Source organism: Balaenoptera ricei, chromosome 14, assembly GCF_028023285.1.
Source record: "Balaenoptera ricei isolate mBalRic1 chromosome 14, mBalRic1.hap2, whole genome shotgun sequence".
Classification (NCBI taxonomy): domain Eukaryota; kingdom Metazoa; phylum Chordata; class Mammalia; order Artiodactyla; family Balaenopteridae; genus Balaenoptera; species Balaenoptera ricei.
In genome coordinates this window covers 65,294,387-65,306,933 of record NC_082652.1, presented here as the reverse complement: position 1 = coordinate 65,306,933, position 12,547 = coordinate 65,294,387, and the positions used below count along the sequence as shown (strand labels likewise).

Below are 12,547 nucleotides of genomic sequence, written 5' to 3'. Positions count from 1 at the left end.
GAGATGGAGATCTCTGGGAGAACTTTCACTGTTTGATATTACGTGGAGCTGGGAGGTCTCTGGTGAAGCAATGTCTTGAACTCAACTCTCCCGCCTCAGAGGCACAGGCCTGACACCTGGCCAGAGCACCAAGACCCTGTCAGCCACACGGCCAGGCTTTCCACCAGGCCATCTCATTTACCTCGCCATGTCTTTCCTCAGGGAGATGAAGATACACTGGTCAGCCCTCCCTCCGCTCGGAGATTCTCAATGTGTGCATTATTACCCCCACTTCTCTGAAGAGGAAACTGAGGCTCAGATATCTCAAACATTTTGCCTGAGGTAGAAACTAGTAAACAATTGGATCCAGATGTAGAAGCTTGGTCTATTAAACTCCAAAGTCATTGCTCTTTGGACCTTCTCAAGCTGCTCTTTTGGGAGAAGAACAGGATGTGATCTTCGGCATCATCACCTCCTTGAAAGTGGATCCTGGGCTGCCTTTCCTGGAAGTACATCTGGATTTACTCCAGATAGGAAAATGCAGGAGAGAAGCAAATGCATAGGGTAAAATTTCCATTAGACCCCTGATGAACATACATGGTCTCTGATGGAGGGCACACGTCATTTCAGGACCAGGCTTCAGGATGCCTGTGAATTACCACTGAGACTGTATACCCATACAGTTGTTAAAGTAATTAAATAAGGAGGCCAATAAACTGAGGTGGCTTTAATGCCTTAGTTGCCTACATAAGTAAGCAAACCAAAACCTAAGCCTGAAACGCTTCAAGGTTAAAGAAATCACAATGTAAGGACCAGCAATCATAAACAGCCAACTAGGCTTTCCCAAATAAGGCAACTGCTTAAGTTATAGCCAGTCAAATAATTTCCTTGCTTTGTTTCCATTTCTTCCCACTAAAAGTCTCTCTCTGAGCTCCTGTTGGTGGAGTAATCTGAATCACTTCTGGTTTGACGCTGCTCGATTTGAATCAATTTCTGCTCACATAAACTCTTAAAAACAACATGTCTTAGTTTATCTTTTAACAGACTCAATGCACAAGAGGTTGATGAAGAAAACTAGGCATGTGATAGAATTTGATTTATGTTGCTCAAGCCACAGTAAAAGGGGGGAAAAAATCAAATAATGATAGCGAGGGAGTTATCCTGAGCTCTCTTTGAACCTTCCTCCTGCTTTGCACAAATGAAAAGCACTGGATTTCTCAGGAATTCGTGGGAAGTTTTGGGCACCAGTTGTTGTGACAATGTGGAATTTTGGTAACTTAGGAGCTCTGTAGGAGCCCTTGCCATGCTTCAGAAGGCTCTGGAGGCATTACTGGTCCATTTCTGGAGGAGACTCTAAGCAAATACCTGCCTTGCGGGACTTCTGGGCCTGAATTGACAGATCCACTCTGACGATGGGTAGTTCAGTCACAGTTCAACCTGGATACCTTTTGAATCCTCAAAGGTATAGTTTAAATGCTACTGGATCTTGATTTAAACAAGAGTTTAGCCTGAATAAAGAGACAAAATATGAGCAGCTGACTTAATTTAGAAAATTCCTCAGTTTTGAATGTCCCTAACTATCAATATCTCCAGGTTAGACATGTGAATAAATCCTAATAATGGTAGAAAAAAAAAATGGGAAATAGAAAAAATTCACAGCTGTGATCTGGGAAAGACTAGATGGGAGAGATCAGGAGACCATGTCCTTATGCAAAGGATTTATAAAGGGACATAGGGGAAGATAGTTGGAAAGGAATGCAGAAACATTATCTGGAGGCCTTGATCATGAAGATAATGAATACAGGCTTCATCTGGTGGGTCCTCTGGAGTCAATGTAAGTTCTTGAAGAGGAGAATAATCATCAAAGTGAGATTTTAAGCATTACTGGAGACCTTTTCTTCCATCTTAACAATAAGCCCTCAAAATTGCATATTGTTTTATAGTAAAAATATTTAGAGGAATACAGAACAAGACATATGAAAAAGAACACTTGCCTAACGTAGCATACTACTATATAAGATAAACAGAGAAAAAGAACAGCTTCACAAAACAAATGTGCTCCATTGACTGGAATCACCTGGAACTGGAAACAGATTCGGAAGGAGATGGGATGGGATGGGGCAGGTGTTGGCTCAGGAATGAGGTCACAGGGGACAGAACGGTAACTCTTCCACTAATGGCATGGTTGAGTCACAGAGTTTTCTCAACTTTGCAGTTGATAAATGAGAAGGGGTACAGCTGGAGGAAGTAGGGCATGTTTTGGTGGACATTCTTAAATGATACTCTCCCACAAACCAGCCTTCTGCAACTCTACCAGAGGCCAGACCCTGAGCTGGGCAGACCATGCGTTCATGCCTCACACTGCATCTCTGATTAACCAACAGACTTGTATAGTTAGTCTGGTGCAGTAGAGGCCATATGAATGTAAGACAATTCCTGTCCTCAAGACCTTGAGACTTAGTTGATACTGTGGGTTGAACTGTGTCCCCCCAAAAAAGATATATTGGAGTTCTAACTAACCCCAGTACCTCAGAATGTGGCCTTATTTGGAGATAAGAGTCTTTACAGAAATGAAGTTACAGACAAGGTCATAATGGTGGGATCTATCTAATATGACTGATGTCCTTATAAAAAGGGAAAATTTGGACACAGAAAAGCATACAGGAAGAATACCATGTGAACATAAAGACAGAGATCAGGGTGATGTGTCTACAACACCGAAGTTGGCCAGAAAACCACCAAAAGCAAGAAGAGGCATTGGATTGATTCATCCTCATAGCCCTCAGGAAGAACCAGTACATGTCTGCTGCTCAAGCTCCCCAGCTTGTGGTACTTTCTTATGGCAGCTCTGACAAACTAATCAGTTGTAGAGACTCTGAACAAATCTACAAAGAATTAAAGGGCAAGTTAGCAGGAACAAATATATATTAATTAAAAGTGCTGAGTAAAGGGAGAAACATGCTGGTGAACAGAGTTTTTAACCCTTCCTGGAGGAGGGGGTCTTGCATCAGGCCTTGAGTAGTTTTGAAGCTTATTCCCTGATTTGGTGATTCTGCAGGTGGTTTTGCATTCTAAACCCTCCAACCACTGTTTACGGTACTTGCATCTCTTCCCCTGAGTTTTAGTTCACATTTCTTTTTTTATATAAAGTCCTGAGCCCAGATCCAGTGTGCATTTTCTGGAAGCTGGTCTGGGTGGTCTAGAAGTTCTTTCTAAATGTTAGGAGTCTGTTGACTCTATGACCAGGACTCTATCAGAGGCCTCATCTTAAACCAGGTCCCCCTCTGGCTGCTGGGTTGAATAGTCTTCTGCTCTGTTTTCCCATCAGAAATATCACTATTAACACCTCCTTTCACTTACCTGATGTTAAGCCTGAGAATACTTGGAAAGTCACCTTAATTTGAGGGATTTTTAAAGGACTGACCATCAATACTTTTGTTTTAATAAATTCCAAGGAAAACAAAATGTGACTAATTATTGAGGTTGTACATTCTTAATATAAAGTTTTCCTTCATGTAGTGATGATGGTTGGTGTCTGTCTTGTCACAATATTGGTTTCACTCTTTCACTGAGATACTGTAGCAAAACCCTTACAGTACTTTTCAGATCGCTTTTATTTATGTTTAAAATAGCAACCTCAATCCACGAAATTCCTTTGTCCCACATCAGCTCTGTTCCCAGTATGTTCCCTGACTATGATGATAGAGAAGCTTATCAGGATTGCTCCCAATGTCAATTAATAATGTTTTAAAAATGACACGGGGGGATGAACTGAAGAAAGAAAACATTCTCTAATCCCAGCAGAGAAGTGAGGGAATTGAGCTTTACAGTTCAGAGACTCTGCAGGGTCCAGCAGCAGAGAGAAATACGCTCTCACCCTTGAGTGGAGCCCATGATTTCACTGCCTAGGCATGTAAAGAAATCTGTCATAAGCTGGGTACAATCAAACTGGAGCTGCTGCTCTTCATGCCTACACGAAGGAAGTGTGGTAAAAATAAGGTGGTGAGATAAGCAGCAGGGTGGATCCCAGGAGTGCTAGTTCTTCATTCTGGCTCCGTTAGCTACCCAAAGAGTTAGCTGAATTCTCGAGATTTCTGTTTCCTTACAGGTAAGATAACTAAAAGCTCCTTTTCAGTTCTGATTGTCTCTGATTCTATAACTGGCATCTGGTTACACAACAGAAAGTGAAGATTACAAAAGCATGGATAACAGAGACGTTGTGTGTCTTCAGCACACTGCATGTTGATAGGATGAAATGAGCGCAATGTGCACACCAAACATTGGTGCAGAAAAGATGAATTCGGGATGCCAAGGGCAACACTGACTTGGAACATTCCTATTTTCATGGTATGGACTGCATAGAACCACAGTAGTTGGCCCCTGTACTAAATCTTGCTCAAAGAAGGCAGGAGGGTACATGGTATTTTGCTAGGGCTATGTTCACACTTATGCCATACGTTGCTTTGATTTTTCACCAGCTGAGACTTGTTCAGGTGTAGTTTCTCAACTTCAACACTTTTGGCATTTGGGTCAGATAAGTCTTTGTTATCAGGGGTTGGGGGCAGGCTGTCCCGTGCCTTGTAGGAGTTTAGCAGCATCCCTGGCCTCTACTCACTAGATGCCAGAAGGAACACCCCTCCCTCCCAACTCAGTGTGACAATAAAAAAATATTTCTTGTCATTGCCAAATGTCTCCTTGGGGATAAAATTACACCAAGGTGAAAACCACTGCTCTAGTGGGATACAATCTTGCCAAAAGACAACCACACCCACGTAATAGAGAACAACTTTAAGAAAGGTCACCCCTCCTGAATTTTAAAAGAAAGCCACCATGTTTCCTTATAGTATCAACAGACATTTGGGTCCCTGTGCAACTAAATGCCTTCTAAAGTTTTAAGAAAATTGGCTTTCAGATTTCCTGCTGTTTTTGTTTTTCATGACATTATTTCTTGGGCATTTTATGTGGAAGGGAAGTGTGTCTTTTGTTGTACCCACATGAGGACATGGTTTGACTATGAGAATGTAGGTGGTCTTCTTCATGTGTTTACAGTGGGAAGCACCTACTCTGAAGCTGCACCCAGAGCAGACACTGCCCACACAGTGGGCTCCTGATGGTGCTGGGTTGCATAGACTGACAGTGTAATCATGCTCTTTGAATAGGATAACAGCCCACGGAGTAGGCCTGGACTCACATACGTAAATGTGTTGTAATGGAAGGGAGTCATCACAGAAATCAAATCACGCATCCCAATGATACTGCCATTGTTCAAATGTTGCTCCAGGTTGGGAACCATTAAAACCAGATTCTGAGCCAACCAACAAAGTCTGTCTCAGGAGCCTATAATAATCATGAATTGGAAATTAAAAAATACACTGATTCACTAGTGCTGTGTAGAGGATGAATATTTTTCCTGATTGAGAATATGTAAAAGAAAATGCACCAGAGTCTCTGGAGGCAATTCCAGAAATATTCCAAAAATTCTCTGAGCAATGGTAGATATGGAATGTGATGTACCCTCTTGAGACAAGGACTTATGCATTTGGTTTGGAACATGTCAGTGTATTTCTTAAATACATTAATATAATTACTCAATATTAACATCTCATATATGCCAAGGTACTCATCCCCACCTCAACAGCCCAAGTCCTTAAGTACAATCCCCAAAATAATGAAAGCAAAGACCCCTAGTGTTCTAGTCTTCAGCCAAGTTTCCACTGTCTCCTGAGCATCACATTTTCAACTGACTCCTTAAACTGGTCTGAAAAGGTGAAAAGAACTAACATATTTTCATGTGAAGAAAAAGGAAGCTCAGTATTATCTCAAGTGAGGTCGCTGTTGAGGTCTGCGTACTTTGCCGAAAGAACCACAAAAAAACTGGAGGCTGTCAGTATGAGGGGGAAGCCACCCACACAGGTAATAAGAAGCAGCACTTAAAATTTGGCACCGCTCTTGGAAACGTTTACAGGCTTAAAAATGTAATCATAAAAGATAGAGGGTGTGGAGGGAGAGATGAAGGTAAAGAGAAGATGAATGAAAGAACTGTTCCATTCCTGCCACCATTAATAGCACAGATTATAATAAATCCCAAGTGAATAGGAAGAACAGTACTGAGACAAACACTAAATTCCAGGGGAGACCAGACCTGTGTTTTAAAAACAGGGCCATGTGCTTCGGAAGGAATGCTGTGTGCTTAGTCTTGTTTATAACATGGTGAAGGATTCAAGAATGTAATCTGTTCCTCTTGACAGGAAAAAAAAAAAAAGATTCTCCTCAACGCTCATCATCCACCACCCCTTCACCCCATGTCCCGTTCTGATCCCAGATCTGAAAGATTGGGTTCCATAGTGAATTTCTGGAATGTTCGGTTTGGGCCTGTTTTTCATCAGTGTAGCTAGCTAACAGAGTGGCTTTGCTTTTTTCAAAAAGAGATCAGTGTGGGGAAGTGACGATTTTCTGAGGGAGCTTTTCAGACTTCTTGGATATGAGGTATTTTTAGGCAGGGTTTTTTTTTTTTTTTTTTTTTTTTTCTTTTTTAGGCAGGGGCACAAGATCTGGAGATGCAAAGAGGTGCATCTCCCCTAAATTTGCGAGAACATTTCATTTTGACTTCATTTTGTCTTGGACCACTTTCCTGAGGATTCTCAGAATGAATTAACTGAAAGTGAATGCTGTGCAGTGAAAGACCACGGATTTGGGGGCTAATGTCTTTTCAACCATTTCCTGCTTGTGCCATCTTGGGTACATTACTTGGCCCTCAGTTTCCCTAACTGTAAAAAGAGAGTAGCAGTACCTTCATTGTGGGGTTTTGCAAGGCTCAAATCAGAACACATCTGTAAAGCAACAATCAGTGGGCCAGCACACAGGGTGCCATCAGAAATGTTACTTCCTTTCCCGCTACAGTTGACTGGGAATGCAGGGTTGGAAAAGCCTGTGCAGCACATCTGTCCCAGCCTCCCTCTCAAAGAGGAGTCCCTTCACCCACGTCCCTGATTTTGGGAAAGCCAGGGTCTGCTTGAGGCAGACAGAGATAGGATGGGAAGCTCACCGCCTCCTCAAGCACCCATCTCGTGTGGACAGTGCCACCGTTAGAAAGCTCTTTCTGTGAACCAACATTTGCCTCTCTCTACTTTCTACTCAGGTAGAACACTGACATTTAAAAGCAACAACAAAAACAACTTATATTTTTTGTGCACCTACTTTGTACCATGCACTGGCCTAAGAGCTTTTCAGGCATCATTGGATTTAATCCTCATATATCCAGTAAGGTAGGAATTAATATTGTCCTTATTTTACACGTGGGGAGACCAAAGCTTTGAGTGGCTATGCAGCTTACCAAAAAGGTTTTACATAGCAAGTGGAAGAGCTGAGACTTGAACCCAAGTCTGTCGGTCTGTCTCACAGTCATGCAGCCATCCCTATGCTACACAACTGCCCTCTGTAGCTCGAGCATTTAGTGCAGTGTTGAATTCAGAGGAGATGCTCAGCCAATGGAGAATGAATGAATACATGAATGAACGAACAAATGCATACATACTGAAGAAGCATCCTATTTGCAAGGTAGTCAGTACTTGGACCTCTGTAACCTCCATTTTGTTGAGTCCTTCAGTGCCTCCTGGCCTCGTCTTTGTTGCTCATGCTGTCTTTGTAACTCAGCACCACATTTAAGTGGATAAAAATGTAAAGCATGCATACTGTCTAGTGTAAAGTTTCCTAGGGGTGTGTGTGTGTGTGTGTGTGTGCGTTTCAGTGGTACACCCTAAATCTAGTTATATAGATGTTTAGCAGCATCTTAGCTGCTGCTTAAGGTCTTCATTACATTCCAAATACAACTTTTCTGCTTTTTCTTTCTTTTTTTTTCAATGAGAAAATCATAAGATGGGGAAGCTGTAGAACTCTTAGAGGTTTTCTTATCAAGCCTAAAACATACATGTATACTTTTAATTTAAAATTTCTATTTAGTTAAGATTTAGATACATTTTGAACAGATTTGATAGGGAGGGGGCTTCGTAAGAATCCCAGGGCTCTAACTGTAGTCTTCAACACCACCCCCGCAGCCCTCCCCCACCCTCCCAATCCCTCACTCTGTTTCCAGTCGGGAGCAAGTACAGAAAACCTCAGGGCAACACGTGGGCTGCCCAGCACCCAGGTTGCTCACTGCTGCCCTGCTCTGCCACCTGGCCTTGGTTCTCATCCCCGGCTCCTGCTTCTCCCTTGTGACTGCGCCTCTGTCTAAGTACTTGATTCTACTAACCCTAGTGTGCTCTTGTTTGTCCAAGTTCAACGTCTGCACTGGTTCCCTAATAACCAAGACCAGACTTCTGTTTCATCCTTTACTGGGTATAGGAATTCTGTCTCAGAAGCCCAGTCTAGGCGTCCTGATGCCAAATAGGATCCCTCTTGCTTAAACACACTCTGAGACCTGTTGTTGGCCTTCCTGCCAGCAGGGAAGTCATAGCCCAGTGCTAGTGGGGGTGGCAGGCATGCAAACAGACCTTTGTCATATAGTATGACACAGGACTATGGACAAAAGAATATTGGCAAGTATAATCTCTGGTTAAATAAAGAAACGTGAACAAGATTTTTGTGTTCTGCTTTTTTTCTCTCTCTTGGTTAAACATTTTAATTCAGCTATATTTAATTTCTTTAGATCAAGTCACAAGCTCTTGATAAGAAAACCTCTAGACTGTAAGCTACTAGTAGCAGGGTGTATGAATTATTCAGCATTACATGATGTAGAATTATGTCTTCAAAAGTACTGGTGTGTGATATTGGGGGCTCTGCATACACAGACAAATTGAATCAATCAGTATAAAATGGATCAACCAGGTCAGCTAATTTTAGCAATGCAGGCAAACTAATAACTATCATTTCCCCTATTAATATGGAGCATTAGTAAGCGGGTTTGCCATGAATTATGTTGTTCTAACGTTCTATTGCATTGTGTCTATGTGGAGACAAAGCTTCAACTTCATAATTTATTAATATTGAATAAAGTAATGTAAATGATAAGATACTGCACATGTCCCAGAGTTCTTTTCAGGTATCATTTGGTAGTTAATATCAAGACTGCAGACTTCTCGCCTTCCCACCCACTCATACCACATAACATTTATGTATGTATGTATGTATTTATTTATTCCACATAACATTTAAGATACTGTGAATAATATAAGAATAATTAAAATTATATTTTTGTACTTTCAAAGTATCATTGTTATGCTGCATTCTGGATGATCTTTTAAATGCTTAATTAATCAATGAATCAGAGCTTCTTGGAAACTGGTTTTGAGCCAGCGGCCACTGTAGGGCTTAAAAGGGATGTGACACACGAGGACCCCTGCTCTTGAATAACAGATAGGTCTGGTTAGGGAGACCAGACTTGCCTATAAGAGTCTCATCAAACAACATGGAGCCATGCAAAAGTAGTTCTCATATCAATAATCAGAGCTATAGGAGTTTAAAAAATGAATGATTTTTATGAGCTAGAATAAGTAGTAGGAGCTTCTTTATTTAGGACTGAGGCCTTAGTTGAGGCTAGAAGGATGTTCAGGATTATTAATTGTTTATTATATGAGAAACAGAAGACTCTGTCCCCAAATATATAAGGTTTAACATTAACAGCCAAATATATAAGGTTTAACATTAACATCACTAGCTCTGATTCAACTGGAGGCCTGGAAATCTTTTGTCATGACTTATTTCTCATCCAGCTCTCAAGCTAGTGGTAGAGTAACAAGTGTTTTTTGTTAGGGTTATTTTAGAACGACTTCTCATAAAACAGCAGTAAATACTATTATTGTAGAGTTCTGGTACTATAGGTGGGTGCATATAAACCAACATCCCTGTGGATTTACTTCCCCAACCAACCTTCCCCAGCACTCTGCCCAGTGCTTGACTTTAGACTGCTCCACGGCATGGGAAGGAGAGCTAGACTGGAAGGTGAGTGGATTTCTAAGCATCTTTTAATCGAGGCCTCGAGAGCTATCTACAGATCTAGCTGTGCGTGGAAAAGGAACGGCAGTCGTTAAGATCAGTGCTGGAAGCTGTGAATATAGTCAATATGTCTACTGAATGGTACATATGTCTGACTAGAAACAGACACATGGGTTTATGTGTATACAATTTCAGTCTGTGCAGGGCAAGTGAATTTTCTGGGGTCCTTCCTGCTCGCCACTCAACCTTGAAGAGAAAAGCTCTATCACTGGCCCAAAACAAGAGCTACAGAGTAGTCAAGTGTGGGGCAAATTCCTGGAGTAATGAGACTCCCCTGTAACTGGGCCACCAGCCCCCTCAGGTGTTTTCCATACATGACGGGAACTGCTGGAGATGTCCAGTCAGGGGACAGCTTAGCCCGGGATTCCAAGTCCCCTCTCTGCCCCTGAAATACCACACAGACTTTCTCACCACAGCGCTCTCCCACCACTGGCCTGGCTTCTTCAAAGCCCTGAAGAACTGTAGAGATCCCAATCTCCCTTTCCTTTAACTAGAGCAGGGGCTGCTAAACGGCCTCTAGCTGCCTTTTGCGTGTGGTGCTAATTAGCATGATCCAAGTTACAATATGTGTTAAAGATTCCAGTTTTGTTACTTATTTAATGAGCTTCGTGGGATTTGAACATGAGGCTCAAAGTAGCAGGGGAAACCTCATAATTAGTTTCAATTACAAGAAGTTCCTACGCATTAAGACTATTTGATGAACTGCAGAGGGAAGGAACTACCGACAAGATACAAATCACTAATTTTGTTGCATTTATTATTATACTTATTTTCTTCCTAATTAGTACTGATTGGCTTATGATCCTAATTAATGCAAAGGAATTTGGAATGGTATACAATGGTATGGCTTAGAAGATGCCAGCATATACAACTGCTAAATTATTGCTAATTGTTATTTACATGAGGCATGGGAGACTAAGTAATGCAATGCCTAATTAGCATTAAAGATATGGTATCCATTTCCAATTTACACTAAGGCAATGGAGATCAAATTGTTAGTTTAAAAAACTCAATCTTTAGATTTCAAGAATTGCACCATTGTATATTGACCTCCACCTAAGGGGAGACTATTTCTTCTTGTCTTCAATTGCATCTTGCCAGAGCTTGGCTAGAACTTTACAAAAAAAGTTACACAGGAATACTCAGCATCACACTGGCAATGCTGCAGTACTTAAGGATTAGAGCTGGGAGCCAACTGGCAGAGGCCAAGCATAAGGCCTCTGTTTGTGCCAACAGTGGAAGGTGTATGTGCTTGTTGCAGAGTGGGGTCCTGACATGGTAGGCTTCTGTGAAGGCCCAAGACCATCTTGAGGTCATCGTGGCTATAAGTGATGTCCAAAGGGTACTAGGGATGCCTATTTCAGAGAGCTGGATGATCAGCCAGTATCACAGGGGCAGATGCTTCCTGCCTAATGGGGACTGCTGTGAAGAAGAAACAAAGAGAAGGTCCTGGAATACAGAGACCTAAGTTTCAGTTCTCAGTCCCAGACACCCTCAAGAGGGCCTGCTCATCCCTGATTATGCTACTCTCCTTGTGGCAAATGTTGCCCCTCACCCTAATCTGCTCTCTCCTAGTGAGTGACGGGGCTGAAAGGAAACACTGGAATATACCCTCTGGCTGAGACTTGCCTCTGTAACTTTCACTCATTTTGTCTTTTTCCTCCACCCCTTTCTTCAGCCAGTCCCCTATCTTTAACCCTTGTCCCTCTGTCTTCTCCTTTGTTTCTTCTGTAATCCAATCCTCCATGGAGTAAAAAGGAAGAGTGCTGGAGGGGAAGCAAGAAGACCTGCCTGACTCAACTTTGCAAGTCACTTTCTGTCTTGGGACTTGAGGTTCTCCATCTTATGAAGCAGAAATGCTAACACCTGCTGTTCTCTCCTCTCCTTCATAGCAGTGCTTGGAAACTCAAATGGGATCACACATGTGAAAGTCCTTTGGAAATTATAAAGTTGTATACGAAAGGGAAGGATTCTTAGTCAGTTCAACCGTTTCATCTTCATGGGTAGAGGTATCAGTGCTAATGGCGCTTCGCTTTCTCCTCATGGTGCTGACACAGGCACAGGGTGATGCTCCCAGGAGTGACTGCAGAGCTGACTGGAGCTAAGGAGGGAAGCTGGCTTCCGTTCAGGCCCCTGACTCCACATGGGAAGTTCCTCTTCTCCACAAGTTCTGGGGACACTGTACGCCGAGAGCCCGGATTTACTGACAACCTGGACCTGGGCAAGCAGGCTCTACTTCATCATTCTCTGAGAGGGTGTTTGGAGAAGACTTTTTGTCTTCCAGGCAAACATCGTTCCGGACCATCAGGCTTTATTTAAAGATGCCATTCTCTGCAAATTCATAAGTATTACACGTTTAGAGAAAGAGTGACAAGGACAGTAGCTACTTGATGTTTAACAAAACATAAGCTCTGTACTGGGTTTTTGGGGCCGCCTCATTCAAACTTCATGATGGGCCTGCTGAGTGCCGATTTCTCAAAGTAGGGAAAAGACATTTCCCAGACAAAGATCAGTTCAAATCATTTGGCAAGGTTATATACGTGATACAAGTATATAATATAAAATATACACTATT

General features: G+C 42.1%; 1 protein-coding gene across 6 annotated transcripts in view; it reads right to left on the bottom strand.

The window, feature by feature from the left end:
• SETBP1 (SET binding protein 1) overlaps positions 1-12,547 on the bottom strand; it is a 383,487-nt gene that overhangs the window by 64,111 nt on the left and 306,829 nt on the right. The window contains exon 6 of one of the 6 annotated variants that reach the window (XM_059894187.1): positions 12,274-12,303. The exons of the other annotated variants lie outside the window; for them this stretch is intronic. Within the exon in view, the coding sequence (XP_059750170.1) occupies positions 12,284-12,303 (20 nt within the window). The 3' untranslated portion in view covers positions 12,274-12,283. Of the gene's footprint in view, positions 1-12,273; positions 12,304-12,547 lie in introns of those variants that run through there. 6 annotated transcript variants of the gene reach the window in all.